Raw genomic sequence first — 16,373 nt, forward strand, 5'->3', positions numbered from 1 at the left:
ACATGAGGAAAAAACAATAATATTATTGAAGTACATTCATGCATTTTAAAATGACTGTATTATATTATTGGAATTGATACGAATGAAAAACTGGAATCATACTTGGGTAAAATAACGTATTCAATACATTTTTCGTTTTGATTTATGAAAGGTATTGTGGGGACGAATTTGCTTCCCCCATTTCACCACTAGAGGGCAGCTAGTGGTGACGTTTGTCTTTGCTGACCTTTATATCACAAATTACTTTTAATAATAGGTTACTCGTTTAATTAAATATGTTTGTGTAATTTTCATAAGAACAAATAAGATACAATTAGTATAAATCAGTTTCCATTACCAAGCGTTGGATGTTATTGGAACTGTAGTCACTATTTACATGAAAGCTTTGACTGCGCCAATTAAAAGACCAGGGATGTGTTAATTTTGATGCTCAGTGGATTGACGTATACTTTTCCCATCAGCTTGTCTTGAAGGTTGACAATTAGTAAAACACCTGTGATGTACATTTCGTCCAACAATAAATGACGTGTTTGGATACATCCCTTTCACGGTCACGCCCTTTTCAATAAACTTTATTGGAAAAAACAGACATTTTTCATGCTTTAGAAGAGCGTTTTGAGTCGACCTGATGTGAATTTATTGGGCTGTCCATTAGTTAAGTGACAGGGGCCGTGCAAAAGCACAGCCATACGTGTGATTACCTTAAGAGATCACACAATCTGTTCATATTCACGCAATGAGACCCACATCTAGCTGATTAATTCAACTGCGGTGTGTAAATAGTTTAGAGGCTTTCTGATTTATTCATTTAAGAAATGAAAAGCAAAACAACAAAAGGTTTCCTCTATGCTGGGACCCGAGGTGAGTCAAAATAAATGTATTTATACAGAATTTCCTCAAAATAATGTCAGCATTTTCGTTAAGAATGGACCACAATTTATCCAAAGATTTGTTTTGTTTTTTTGTATCTGACCCGTAACCAATTAATAATCTCCATGCCTTACCAATTAGCTGTGAAGTTTAGTTATGTCATGAAACAGATGACAAGCCTCAGAAGTAAACGAGTTGCTATTGATTTCATCAGTCAAATGAAAAGCTGCAATGTGATGAACCAAGTCTAAAGCGTTTTCATGAAAAATGGCTTCTGATGATCGGTTAGAGTTCCTTCAATGATTGGCCATTGAATCTAAACACATCCTGATGTAATATCAATATATTATTATTATTTCCTTTCTCAAGAGGTCTTTCGTTTTCTTTCTTAAAAAAACCCAACTCAATTCGAAATATGCTTTTTATCATTAGGGATATATTTTTAATATAAAAATGGGAGCGAACATAAAAGCCATGAAAACTACTAAATATATCACCTGATTGCCCTGCAAATGTTTTTAAATATTGCATTAGAGTCTTTTTTACATGCTGCAATTTAATCAACGTCTGAGTTGCTTTACTTCCTTTTCATTAACTTAATAATATGGCTATTAGTAAACCCCATGTGATTAAGTGATATCCAAGAGCATTTAGAAAACAATTATTCGTGAATTATGTGCTATTTTTTTCTACTAGAGAAAATAAGGACAAGGACAACAAGACAAAAATCAGCCACGTTTTGTTAATTTTATATCATGCAATTTAATACATTAAATGAAAGCACTGTGTACACGTTCATGTAATTTCTTGTTTTGCAAAAAAAAAAAAAAAACGTGGCCGTGGAGGTGCTGCTGATACAGAATGAAACAACATTACAATTTAGCACAAAAGCAGTTGTTTTGGTTGAAAAATACATTTTCTGTGTCGGATTTCGTCAGCATCCGCTCCGTCTTCTATAGTTTATTTGTTGCATTTGGAATTTCTGCAGGTAACACACACAATTCATCAGAATATGCATGCTAAATACAAGATAAAGAATTAACCACATTACGCACAACAGGGATTTTCAACCACAGGTGTGCGGTGAGGAATTATCCGATATCACTTTTTAAAAATCAACATTTATTAATAATTTTCCGCAAATATGTTATTGTCGAGTGCCCGTGCTGGAAAGAGCAATGTAATATTCGTCCGTGTGGCAACACGTAGCTGATTCCCTCGTTCCTCCAATAGATTTAGTGATGCACGTGAGACATTTTGTAACATTTTTGATTAGTGGTTTGCAGCAAGATATTTCCAATGGAAAAAAAGTGCCGTGGTTCAAAAAAGGTTGAAAAACACTGCCGTAAAGCATCAAAATTCACTGTTCAATTGATCCTTATAATGTTCACTTATTTTCTTCAAAAAGTATACTTTATACTTTTCAAACAGCCAATTTCATGTTGTAATATTAGAGTAAATGACATTGTTTTTGTTTGTAAATGTATGAACTTTGCTAATAAATACAATTTACAAGGATGTCTACTTGCAGGTAAACTGTTGGGTCCTTCACGATCAACAAACTCCACTCATGAACATCCACAACCTTCTTTTATATATATGTATATATATAGTTGAACCACAAACAAGCTTCAGACAAACACATTATGATCAATCTTTGGAATACATCAAATAAATTAAATGCATTTACATACAAGGAGGAACAACAAGAACAAAAAGTGCAACATCACATTTGAAATTGATGCACAAAATAAAAAGGATGTTATGTGGTATAAGCCGCAGCACCATTGCTCATTTATGCCTTTTGTCCTTATGAGCAAGTACACACAGCAGTAATCTGGCATGGTCACATGACATGATGACAAGGTGGGTGGAGTAGACACAAGGTGACTTGAAGGTGAGGTAATCAGCACCTGTCTCTGCATGGCAAGCTGTTTGATGGCTTTATTCACAAAAAACATATTTGTGTCCTTTCTCATTCGAATATGAAGACAACAGCATTACGTCCTTTTGGGACACAATATTAGACATATTTTGGAGTCAGTGTCCTAACAGTCATATTGTCAAACCTGCAGTCCTTTCACAGTCCTGCCATCATCTTTCTGTCTCCTCCTCCCGCTTGCACTCCCTCCAGCTCTTCTTCAGAAAAAGGGCTATGCGAGTTGAAGCCAGCGTCGCTGCTACGCTGCAAGAAGTCCATGGATCTTGGCACCCCAACACGGTTCCTCATTGTGACCGCAAAGCCATGCTGGGTTTCCTCCTCTTCTTCCTCCTCCTCCACTTCGTCCTCCTCGTCTTCGCCATCCTCCAAATCCACATCCACACCTCCTCCATCTTCTGGATTCCCGTGAGGCCTTCTCTCGTCCGTTTTGCTGCTGGATGTTCTTCCTCCATTGTGGAGTCGCTCAGACTCAGACTGACTTGAAGCACTGGCTTGCTCTTTCGCTTTCCGACTCCGTTTCCACTTCATTCTCCGGTTTTGGAACCAGATCTTGACCTTAAATCAAGTAAATATACAAATTAGCAATTCACTGGAATGTATTCCTTAAATGTACTAATAAGGGTAAATAAATATTTTTAAATATGTAATTTCAGTAAGCTAAATGCAGAAATTTCCAAAACAATTTTATTACAAATCATTTCTTATATATAGAAAGGATGTTTTCAAATGTACCTCCAACAACACAAATCACAATTAAACATGTTAGTTAAATGATCAACAGTATGTTCAATGACTTGGAGAATTCTAAATGGAATGACATTTAAATAATACAATGCACATCACATATAAAAAACAAGCATTTTACACCAGTGGGAATCTTCAAATGACATGATGCAACAAAGTTACAATTTCACAGTCAAGTACCGGATGTAGATATTGAAAACGTCGCCAAAAAGCACTAAAGTAATATATATTTTAAAATATAAATCTGAAGAGTTATTCTGAAGAGTTGTTACTATACATTTGATGCAATGAGTGCTGTAAATAAACATGAATGATGTCTATGTGGTTATTTTAATGCAGGGCTTTAGGTCTACCATTGTTGAAATGGGCTGCAGACAGTTTGGAACCATATGCACGCAGCGTCTGTTGCAGAATATGTTTCGACGTCGCAGATAGAATAAATTGTGATGTGATGCAGTTATCGGTTGTTCACACATTGACTGCAAAAATGATTCTTGTGTCCGTGGAGAGCCCTTTGATTCGCTTACCTGCGTTTCCGTCAGCATGAGGGATGTGGCCACTTCGAAGCGTTTGGGTCTGGACAGGTACTTGTTGACTTTAAACTGGTTTTCCAGTTCCAACAGCTGCTGACTGGTGAAGGCGGTGCGGGGCCTCCGACACTTCCCCAACAAACCGGACTGTGGTCCTGCAGGAGATGACACAAAAGATGAAGCATAAATCGGAGCATTCATTACACTCATAATTTCCGGATTTTTTTTTTATGACATCACATATCATAGCTTTATAGGCCTGTATAAGACTCATGTGCTTTTTTGTCTTGTTTGTCTACAATGCAGGGGACCCAATAACTTGACGTTTAGAGATGACTTAAGTTTCCGAGAGTGTGCGAACTCTTTGGCCAGATGCTGACACCAAGGACACAGGAAGTTCAATATGATTTTGTAGGTGGGGGCAGACACATATGGCAACACTCTGCAGCCGTCATTAAGTATATAGCCTTACTCCAGTTTATTGTTGACGGCGAACACAGCAGAAGCGGGCACAGAGGCCATAAAAACACAGGCATGCCATTAACTTAATGAAAATTCAATGAAGGCTTTGGGGTTTTATTGATGAACTACAAAACGTTTTAGGCGTTTGTTGATAGTTTGTTTATCACACAAAGGCAGTTTGCATGGGTTTGTCGTTTATGGAGAAAGATGCGGGATGAAAATATGAGACAGATAACTTGTAAAGAGCAGAATGTATGGATATATGATGTCTTTGAAATGGACATTAGAAAAGTCAATTGAAACTTTGTCAGTGTTTGTTCAATAACATAATACAAAAGCAGTTCTTGCTGTTATATTTAATATTGTTTAATATTGTTATGGTTTGATAATTAAAGATACAACTGATATTTGATTCATGCCAGCATTATTGTCCACTAAATTAACATAATTTAAACACTCACCGCTGTAATCGGGCAGTCTCGGCATCATGATCCCGGCTCGGATCCAGTGCTCCAGGGGCACGGAGCCAGCCATGGCGGCCGCCTTCAGGTGTTCAGGGTAGGTCTGAGTTAGCTGCGTGAAGCCGGTGTAGGCAAAGGCTGGGTGCTGGCCACCCAGAGCCGACAGCGGGTACATGGGTGCAGGGTACATGCCTGGGATGGCGGCCTGGGGCAGCGAAGCGAATCCGTGGTGTGTGAGATTGAGGACACTTGCTTTGGGGATTATTCCAGCGTGGAGCTGCGCGGCCCGTGGAGACGGTGTGTCCCCGCGGCGGCAGGAAACGGGGCTCCCCGCCGGGCTGTCGCTGCTCAGTCCCGGGGAGACGGCTCGACCTGCCCGGTTGGTCTCGTCTGCGAGTAGAGCGTCGATTCTAAAATTTTTGGATTTTTCCATGGCGACTTGAGATACAAGGACGAGTTTTGTAACAAGTTTAGTGTACTAGGATGTAGCGAATTCAATGTCCATCTACCCATTTAACAACATAACACAAACATTTTCCACACTATTTTCCTTACTTTGTTACGTAAATGTGCCCACTAAGGACCGCGTCCGTCTTCATTCTAAACTTCACAGTCCACACACACACACCCTCTCCATCCACAAGTCCCGCCCCTCCCCAATGCAGGCTCCGGGTTGGCTGTGATTGGCTGAACCCCTCGATTGCTCTGACGGGCCTCTAATCAGCTAATTACTCGCTCGTTTCTCCCCTCGGAAAGCATTGTGAGTGAGGTAATGTCCAACCCTTGTCCCGCCTGCAAACACCCTCAAGTGCATCAAAGCTTGTGGAGGTACATTAGAAGATTAGTCAATTGTTTCAATTTATAACTTGGAACCAACTCCTTATAAGATTGCACACTAGCTGGACACATTATAAGGTACACCTGCAAATCCCATTCATGATTTATTTATTTACTTTTTCTGTCAATATGCCAGAAGGGAAAATACTATATTTCACCATATAGTCCCTCACCTCTAATAATGGGAACACAATGAGCCAACAATCAACATCACCATAACAAGACACAAATACACAACAGTACCAGTCAGTACTGTGCCAGTCTAAGCCATTTCTTGAATCTTTGATTTCTACCAACTACGGGTGTGAGGGTGTACTCAGTGGCAGCTTAGATGGAGAAAGCTGTTTGTCCAAATACACTTTTTCTAAACCAGTGGTCTCAAACACGCGCCCCGCGGGCCAAGTGTGACCCGCAGGACAGTAGTTTAAGGCCCCCGCCTTGATATGGAAGTTTAATGTTAGTGCGGCCCACGCAAGTTTGATATGGATGCTGTATGGTGTATGCTGTATTTCTGTACCCAGAAAATATTATTACGTTTGATTTATGTTCATGTTAAAGGTTAAATAACTGTTAATAGTTATCCTCCCTATCAGTGTGGAAGTGGTAAGTCTTTGGCTATTTAAGTTTAAAGGAAACTAAGTTTTTTAAATTTTTTTGTTTTTAATAAATGCGTTTTTTGTTTCTTTTTTGGAAAACCTGATGCGGCCCAGTCTCACCCAGACCCTAGCTCCAGTGGCCCCCAAGTAAATTGAGTTTGAGACCCCTGCTCTGCAGTATGCTGATGTATTCTTCATCAGCATACATTAGGACAGAGACACCAACGCAAATGGATGAGAGGTCATCCATGACAACAGCAACAGTCCTACATATGACCAGTGGACAGCCGGAGGGCTACTGATTAACGGACTGGACTCTTGACATATTGGGAGCGCTCAGTGAGGTAAGACTCAATCACTTAAGTGCATCTGGTGAAAAATTAAAAACTACACAATTTTGCTAGTAAGATTTTATGATTCACAGTGTCAATGCCTTGTTGAGATCCAGGAACACATTACCGAAAACCCCACCTCGGTCTAACATTGCTGTGATGTTTTCCCGTGAAACCCCAAGTAGTAGTCTGGGTGGAATAATTGGCTCTGAAGCCAAACTGCATGGGGTGTAGGGCAAAGTGTGTGGTGTTTCAATGATTGATTAGTTGTTTTGTTACCCGTTTCTCTGCAATCTTGGACACTGTGGGCAATATGCTGATGGGTCCACAGTTGGCCATAGAATGAGGAGCTCCACTTTTAAAAATTGGAGTGAGGCGAGCATCAAAAAGCAAATTAATAATGTACTGTACAATACCTCCGATGCTGTAATATTCAGTGATTTGGAAACTGGTTGATTTGCATTTATTGAAAAGGTGTGAGTTTCCACAGGTGTAAAACACCTCGCTATTTCAGCCATGGAATCAATAAAGTAGTGGTTGAATGCATTTGCAACAGCTAGAATATTATTTTGTTAGTTGATCATTTATTTTAATTTCTAGGGTTTTGTTCCTATATGGACGGTCACCTAACATTCATTTTCTACCGCTTATCCTCACGAAAGTTGCTGGAGCCTATCCCAGCTGTCTTTGGGTGAGAGGCAGGGTGTACACTCTGGACTGGTCGCCAGCCAATCACAGGGCACATATAGACAAACAACCATTCACACTCACATTCATACCTATGGACAATTGGGAGTCACCAATTAACCTAGCATGTTTTTGGAATGTGGGAGGAAACCAGAGTCCACGGAGAAAACCCACGCATGCACGGGGAGAACATGTAAACTCCACATAGAGATGTCTGAGGGGGGAATTGAATGCGGGTCTCCTAGCTGTGAGGCCTGCACGCTAACCACTTGACTGCCGTGCAGCCCGTGTTTTTCTGTCATTTGTCTTCTGCCACCCATCCATTTTCTATGCCGCTAATCCTTACTAGGGTCGCGTGGGTATGCTGGAGCCTATCCTAGCTGACTTCAAGCTTGTACTTGATTTTTTTATGTAAATTGTGTAATAGTTCTGTCAAGTCTGTTTTGAAATACTTGTCTCTCTTTTTCACAATTGACCAGAAGTAAATTGTTATTCTACTGGATTTGGTTAGCTGCAAGGGATAGTATTACATTTGTTGGCCCAGGAATAAAATATTTTTTGTAAGTTTCCTGGTGACCAAAATGAAAATGCAAATCTGCCTTTACACATACATAAATGTCCAGTTTGCAATAACATTGCCAGAGATATCAATATACAATATTCTTATTATTGTGATTGTCTGAAGTGCAAGATTTCATTCACTCACCCAACTTAACAAAATGTACATAAAAAGGTTTGCAAAATACTATTTTTGAATTGGACCCAGCGTTGATACACGATGGACAGTGAACAAAGACATCACATTCAGCCCATAGCCGTCTTTAATGGCGACTCAAAAATATTGCTGGTTGGAGGACGTTGCAGAGAAAGTACACCGTGCACAGTATTTAAATCATTTATATTAATGGCTCGCTTCATTCTCATGGCCATCCGAGATGCCATTAAAGTTTACGATCTAGAATTGCACACAAACCATATAAAAGCGTAATAACTCGGGCGCAAGAGGCTATAAGTTAATTGGCCCTCTGCTTAATGTGAACTAATGCTGTTTTAAGCAGAAAAAAGTAGCAGGGGCATCTGTTGAAAATGAGTTTTTGGAGCTAGCAAGAACCTGATTGCAAAAATGTTCTAATTAAATTGAAATGCATTGTTATTACATTTTCTGATATATACACTAAGGGGATTTTGACCACAATCCATAGAGGGCGCCACTAATGTCCTTTCCAGTCGTTCAGTGTTCTATCCCTCTATTTGTCTCCTCCATGCAAAACATGCAAGCTGTAAACTGAAGGGGATTGGTATACATTTTCCATGCATGAATAAAAAAAAAACATCACTTTTTTCAGTGAACCCGTAGGTCACAAGTGAAGTTGACCTCCAGAAAATTGAAGCAATGAGCAGGTTGACGCACTACTCCCCTTTTGTCTGTCCCTCTTCTGCCGCCCATCAGGCAGATTACCTCCTTGCTGCTCAAACACGGGTAATTTGGTACGGCTTTCTCCCCGACGCTTCATCGCCTTGCTTTTATGATTTGAAAGTCATTTGAATAGGCAGAGCAGGGGGGGGGGGCACATCCTTTACTGCAGGCCTGTTGAGGAGTCCCCAAATTGAATTGAATCAGAGGCCGTGAAGGCACCTCTGCTTCCAGTGTCAATTGAAGTCAAGGCGCCCCCCCGACAGTGATGAGGGTTGCAAATGTTATAAATTATGCGGCATAAAGGCCATTCATCTGTGGATTCTTTCTTCACATTGTGTTGCTTTACCTCAAACTTGCAAAGGAATGCAAATATTCATCATGACAGCGTTATCGGCTAACATTCCCCTCATTGATTGCCTATCAGCCTATCTACAATGATGTTGAACTTGACTCCAGATAGTGGCTGAGCAGGTCCAGTGGTTATATTGTACTGGTGTCTCCTAGCAGGAAGGTCTTGGGTTTAAACCTGGGCTCAGTCTGCAGTGCAGAATTAAGTGGTTGTTTTAGACTAGACTGTTTTTTTTAATGAAAAACACATTTTTTGCCATGGTCCCTGTTTAGGCGACAACAGCATTTTTATTGTAAATGCAAACACTACATTTTTAAAAACATGCCTCATATCACCTCGTACTTCGGTACGTGACAAAAATAAAATTCATTCATTCATTCGCGGGGGTGCTGGAGCATATCCCAGCTGTCTTTGGGCGAGAGGTGGGGTACACCCTGGACTGGTCGCCAGCCAATCACAGGGCACATATAGACAAACAACCATTCACACTCACATTCATACCTATGGACAATTTGGAGTGTTTTTGGAATGTGGGAGGAAACCGGAATACCCAGACAAAACCCACGCAAATTCCACACAGAGATGGCCGAGGGCGGAATCGAACCCTGGCCCTTTGAGGCGCGCTAACTACTCGACCGCCGTGCCGCCCTAAAAATAAAATAAAAAAATAAAAATTAAAAAAGCTTAAACTATATTAGGAAAGCTGTATGGTATCATGTACCCAGAAAAAATTATTACGTTTGGTTAATGTTCATGTTAAAGGTTAAATAACTGTTAATAGTTATCCTCCCTATCCGTGTGGAAGTGGTAAGTTTTTGGCTATTTAAGTTTAAAGGAAATAACTTGAAGGCTACCGTTTAGGTCGCTAGCTCTCTAGTTTGCGAGTTAGCATGTGTCTCAAGACCCTGCAGTTGCACAATAAGTTGTAAATAAAAAGTCTATAGTCTATAGTCGTGTTTTGTCATGTCTACAGGGCTCTAATAATGCTTTGTTAATTTTAATCTGAAAAAAATAATTTGTCTACCCACCAACTATATGTGGTTTCTTAAGTTTTTATTATTTGCAGTTTTATTATTATTATATTTATTCATTTATTTATTACTGATTGATTTTCTTTATTCTTAATTTGTTTATTTATTTTTCAGCTTATTTTGTGAAGAAAAATAAAAAGTAAGATATTTGAGAACAGTGGAATGTTTTATCAGAGCTTTTCTTGTAGAAAATTGGAACCAAAGCGAAGTTTTTTAAATGTTTTTGTTTTTAATAAATGCGTTTTTTTTTTTGGAAAACCTGGTGCGACCCAGTCTCACCCAAATCCGAGCTCCAGTGGCCCCCAAGTAAATTGAGTTTGAGACCCCTGCTCTACTGTATGACACTAACTCAGTTACTAAATAATGTTTGATTACATACATGCATATAACCAGAAACTTATTTTTCCCAGTAATTCCATGCATTTTTTTTGTTTTGTTTTTTTTTAAAACCTGATGCGGCCCAGTCTCACCCAGACCCCGAGCTCCAGTGGCCCCCAAGTAAATTGAGTTTGAGACCCCTGATTTACAGTGTTGTAATCTATATGTTATCAACTTAATTGTATGGTTGGTAAGGCCTATTATTGGTGATCTGTCTTGATCTTGAACCCAAATTCAGCTGAGAAACTCCAGTTTCTCGTATCAGACCGTAGCTGGACAGGAGGCCTCATGGGCAGTATGTTTGCTGACTGGTAAAATAGTTCTACCAATTGTAATCAAGAGTAAAGAAATTCAGTAGTAATCCCTATAAGAGATCAGCCAGCCACAGTTCAAAACTATTTGACCAACATTCATCACCATCATCATCAAATGTGGTTTTGTATTGTTACAACCTAAATCCCTCATTGCATCCTTTTATTCCACTTTCACACATGCCCTCTTGAACTCTGCGCCCGACTCTCAACTGTATGCGGAACACTCCCTTCACACCGTGAGAACACAATTGGTTCAAAGAGACATGCCGGTCTTACAAAGCCACAGTTTATCGAAGAGTTATGTGTCAGTAAACCTTGCCGCCAACAGAAGTTTACAGGAAGATTAAAGTGCCTATCAGCAATTACATGCATATTTTTCAATCATTACCACAGCTCAGAGATAGTGTGACCTGCCCTAGCGCTGATCCTGGTTTGCTCTCTGGATGTCTGCATTCACGCTGCAGGCCTCCTCGGCAGATTATTGATCTCTTGTACTTAGTTTACTTAACACAACGAGTCAAGCAAATTCTGACATGAAACTAACATTCAGCCCAGTCCTTCAGGCTGCAGTTTTTGCAAGCTTGAGGTGGTCAGTGAGGTGCCTGACAATTCCCACCAGGCCTGCAGCACATCATCCGACCATCGGGACCTTGAATGTGATGAATGATGCCAGAGCACAATGGGCTCCCTGTGCAGTGAGAATGTTCCGTGGTAATGAGTCTAATTCCAACAACGTTAAAGGCAGGCACTGAACCACCTTGCTTTCTCTAAGACCTTGACTGCAAAATTAATGTTGTCTCATTAAGGAGAAAAGGTAATCTAATTATTTTCTTACTCGTTGAACCCTCACATTACTTATTAACCAATATTGAGCTATGCCATATGATATTTGGCTCTCTCAATGTGAATCTGCTTCTGTCTTTGCCATACATGCTACAGTCCCGGCCTTTGAATCAGCTGGGATAAATCAATCAAGCAATGGTTATATACTATCTGAACTAAAGTATTAGGATAGCTGGCCATTATACCTACAGGGGTGGAACAACTTGACGGATTCCATTCAAATTGCATTGAAGTTCTTCAACGCCAAAGACCAACTACAACCATGCCTTTGTGGAGCTTGCCTTATATACGTAAATAGATTCCTTGTGTTGACACGTTAGATATTCACATATTCCCAAATGTTTCTCTACTTTGCATCTTTGGAAAACCTGTATTATGCTCACACCTTCCCAACATAAGTAATACCCCATTTTAAGATGAAGAAGGTGAATATAACCATAAAAACCACACCATGAAATATTATCTCAGCTGCAATGACGGTTGCACATTTGTTCAGTTATCTTACCTACTTACTTATTTCCTCGTATGATGGCCGGTGGCATTTATTAACTGAAATGCAGACAGATGCAAGGGAGGTCTTTACGGTTCATTAGTTCCTCAGTAACTACTCTACTCATTAGTTCCTCAGTAACTACTAATTAATTCCTGAATAACTACTCTACTCAGTTTCTCATTAGTTCCTCAGTAACCACACTATTCATTAGTACCTCAGTAATTACGTACTTAAAATGTATGTGCATACGTAGTTCCTCAGTAACTACTCTAAATTGATGTCCTCAGTAACTAATCTACGCATTAGTTTCTTATTAGTTCCTCATTAACCACACTATTCATTAGTTCCTCAGTAATTACGTACTTAAAATGTATGTGCATAATTCCTCAGTAACTACTCTAAATTTATGTCCTCAGTAACTACTCTACCCATTAGTTTCTTCTTAGTTCCTCATTAACCACACTATTCATTAGTTCCTCAGTAATTACGTACTTAAAATGTATGTGCATAGTTCCTCAGTAACTACTCTAAATTGATGTCTTCAGTAACTACTCTATGCATTAGTTTGTCATTAGTTCCTCAGTAACTACTCTACTCATTAGTTCCTCAGTAACTACTCAATTACTCAGTAACTACTCTACTCATTATTTCCTCAGTAACTACTCATTACTCATTAATTCCTCAGTAATTACTTTAAATGTATGGATAGTTCCTCAGTAACTACTCTACTGATTAGTTCCTACTCTAAATTGATGTCCTCAGTAACTACTCTACTCATTAGTTCCTCAGTAACTACTAATTAATTCCTCAGTAACACCTCTACTCATTAGTTCCTCAGTAACTACTCATGAATTCCTCAGTAACCACTCTACTCATTAATTCCTCAGTAACTACTCTACTCATTAGTTCCTCAGTAACACCCCTACTCAGTTCCTCAGTAACTACTCATTAATTCCTCAGTAACTACTTTACTCAGTTCCTCAGTCACTGCTGTACTGATTAGTTCCTAAATTGATGTCCTCAGTAACTACTCTACTCATTAGTTCCTCAGTAACCACTTTAAATTTATGTGCTTAGTTCCCCAGTAACTACTCTACTCATTAGATCCTCAGTAACTACTCAGTTTATCATTAGTTCCTCAGAGTGTATTTTTGTGTACCTTATTATAAATGTAAAGTGAGACCGGACAATGCAACTAATTGAGACACAATGTCTATTTGAGTAGGGGACACTGTTGAAGAAAATATGGTATGTTACATTGTGAAAATCATGATACATAAGAAAAATAAAGAAAAACACATGGTTCAAACCTGCTTGGCTACCTTAATTTATGCAAAATTGACTGGATTAGTTGTAGTTGGCCAAGACCAGAGGCTACGTTTAATAAACTACAAAAGAGGGAGAGCAAATAAATAAGCACAGGTTCTGTGTGTCCTTAAGATATCTAAATTGGGGAATTCCAACAATGTGGCTCTTTTTTTGCACCACAGCTCACCTGTTTGTCTTTTCCACAAGGGAAACAAAAGCTTCCTTTTAACATAATCCAGTACAGTGTGAGCTTTATGGCCATTTAATGGGTCCTTGCATCTAACTGCCCTGTTTTACAATCGGCTGTACAAGGGCCCCATTGTGCATAGTGTGGGAGATACCTTATCAGTCACAACAAGGCATCATTACTTTCACCCTGCTATCTTTCTGACAGAGCATTACTTGGCGCCATCAGAAACTTTGAAAATCTCAGCCAGTTGCACACTTGCACGTATATATATATATATATAAGTATAAGCTGAAAATGTCCAACTTTTCATCGTTTTTGCCCAGATGAGGACCAATCAGTGGGACGGATGGACTTTTCTTAGAGTTTATCAGACCTTGTTTTAAACATAGGTTTTGTGGCTCCAGGCTATTTGTCTTTAGTAGGCAATGGGGTAAAATGGCGTTTTTTTATAGTAAAGGTAGCTGACCCCTGCCCTAGACCATGATGTTGAACAATCTTTGCTTTCAGGTCATTTGACAGTTGTTTTGAAGATGCAACTTCCAATTGGCCACCTTAAATACCCTTTCTCATGATTGGCTTGGGTGTACAAACTAATTTTGTGTTCCAATAATTAGTGTAAAGGTATTAAAAAAAAATGGGTGCCCAAATTTAGGAACCTTCCTACTTTTGTTTAACTAATTATTGCACACTTTATGTAAATGCTATAAACATCATTTCCCTTCTCGTCTATTACTGTTTGCTTGCTATATGATATATTTAACTGAAATGGCTGACAACCAGGGATTTATAAAAGGAAAATCTTGAAAATGATCAGGGGTGCCCAAACTTTTACATACCACTGTATATACACACACAAGCACACATAGTACCTTTCTAACCACTGCTGTATGCCTATAATTAGAACTTTAGTTTTTATTTGTAGGACTAGTTGTACTAGGTCATGTCCTCTTAAGGAAAAATGAATTTATTTACCAAAACTCATTTGTACTAACTATGTGTTTTGATTACAAGATGGAGCAAAAAAAAGGGGGCAATAATGAAGTGTAAACTTTCAGAAGGTGTAACTTTCAATTGGAAAAAAAAAAAAAAAAGAGTATTGGATCTAATTGCACAAGTTATGCTTAGAATTGGTACTTTTACGCCATGTGCGTGAAGGCCCATGCAGATGAGGAAACAAATTCAATTACGTCAAAGGCAAATCTTTTAAGCAAATTAATCTGTTTTTATGTTCGCACAAGTGCCACCTGCCATCTCGTAATTTCTATTTGGAAGGAGTCAATATTCCAAAAATGTGTAGGAATGGATTTGTCACTTGACATTGTCAATAGATTGATGGAGCCCTGTTTAGATTTGTAAATTTAGGACATTGTGGCAGATGTAAATCACAACACTGTGGTGTATTTTAATGCCTCTCAATTGATCAAAACGTCGCCAGGGGTGTGACAAAGTGCGATCGGCCCGGCTTCCTCTGTGACACGGCTCAGATGTCCTTGAAGTCACACCAAGAATGAGTGAGGAAAGATGCATCGCTTTAGCTAATTTTACTGACAGGATAAACACAATAAACACAATATGAGCTGCACAAATTTGTAAAAAAAAAAACATTTTATGACTAGTAACTAGATACATACTTTAACATGAACTTTGAGGAGAAAAAAAGTTAGTTATGAGTTAACAGTGGTTTCACTTGCAATTGCATTACAGCCTTCCTGGCTTCATTCCTCCATCTTTTTTCCCCACTCTTTGTTCATTATATTTGCTCTATTTACGGCTACAAGGTCAGGGAAGCCATCCCTCTGTGTCAGCATGCTAATTGGTTTGAATACACTGCCCCTCCTCCTGATAAACATCTGACATTTTAAGGTCTTTAAGGCCCTCTTTTGTCTGCTGCCCACGTGTAATCAAAAATTATTTGTAATTATTTGTTATTCTTTAATAGTTTGGTGCAAAATATCTATAAAATTACTAATTATTATTTTCAACATTATAATACAGTACCATATACAATAATCCCTTGTTCATACAGATCTGACCATGAAGTACGATTCCTTTTTTTTTTTTTTTAATGGAATATTTTCATTGTTCGAGCAGAAAATCTGTTTAGCATTACTAGAGCCCTCTAGATATAACATAACACTCATATACAGTAATACCCCTTACATTCGTATTACCCAACAAAATAAATATTCATTCATTTTCTACCGCCCTGGACTGGTCGCCAGCCAATCACAGGGCACATATAGACAAACAACCATTCACACTCACATTCATACCTATGGACAATTTGGAGTCGCCAATTAATCTAGCATGTTTTTGGAATGTGGGAGGAAACCGGAGTACCCGGAGAAAACCCACGCATGCACAGGGGAGAACATGCAAACTCCACACAGAGATGGCCGAGGGTGGAATTGAACCCTGGTCTCCCAGCTGTGAGGTCTCAAAATAAATACTACCAAGACTTATGGGCCCAAGATCCCTGGTCTCTGCCGTGAACTACATATATAGTACATAGTCTTCTTAATTCCTTCTATTTGATTGTACTGTCAGAGTAAAGCCGTAACTGTGAGGTGGCGAGGGATGACTAGTCCA

The 16,373-nt window shown here is 39.1% G+C and overlaps 1 protein-coding gene across 1 annotated transcript; it reads right to left on the minus strand.

Moving 5' to 3' along the window:
• Positions 1-1,696: 1,696 nt before the first annotated feature.
• On the minus strand, positions 1,697-5,618 carry mnx2b (motor neuron and pancreas homeobox 2b). Its single transcript, XM_058089088.1, has 3 exons — positions 5,010-5,618; positions 4,084-4,241; positions 1,697-3,367 (listed from the first exon to the last, which is right to left on the minus strand). The coding sequence occupies exons 1-3, from the start codon at positions 5,440-5,442 to the stop codon at positions 2,951-2,953; spliced, it is 1,008 nt and encodes a 335-aa protein (XP_057945071.1). The 5' UTR covers positions 5,443-5,618; the 3' UTR covers positions 1,697-2,950.
• Between the last annotated feature and the right edge of the window lie 10,755 nt (positions 5,619-16,373).

This window comes from Doryrhamphus excisus, chromosome 12 (assembly GCF_030265055.1).
Source record: "Doryrhamphus excisus isolate RoL2022-K1 chromosome 12, RoL_Dexc_1.0, whole genome shotgun sequence".
Lineage (NCBI taxonomy): Eukaryota > Metazoa > Chordata > Actinopteri > Syngnathiformes > Syngnathidae > Doryrhamphus > Doryrhamphus excisus.

What these genes read in the sequence shown, in the direction of transcription:
- mnx2b (XM_058089088.1), bottom strand. Translation starts at nt 5,442, where the DNA reads ATGGAAAAATCCAAAAATTTTAGAATCGACGCTCTACTCGCAGACGAG. An exon ending in GAGACTGCCCGATTACAGCG is followed by an intron (nt 4,242 to 5,009) that starts GTGAGTGTTTAA and finishes CATCTCCTGCAG; the next exon opens with GACCACAGTCCGGTTTGTTG. An exon ending in TCATGCTGACGGAAACGCAG is followed by an intron (nt 3,368 to 4,083) that starts GTAAGCGAATCA and finishes ACTTGATTTAAG; the next exon opens with GTCAAGATCTGGTTCCAAAA.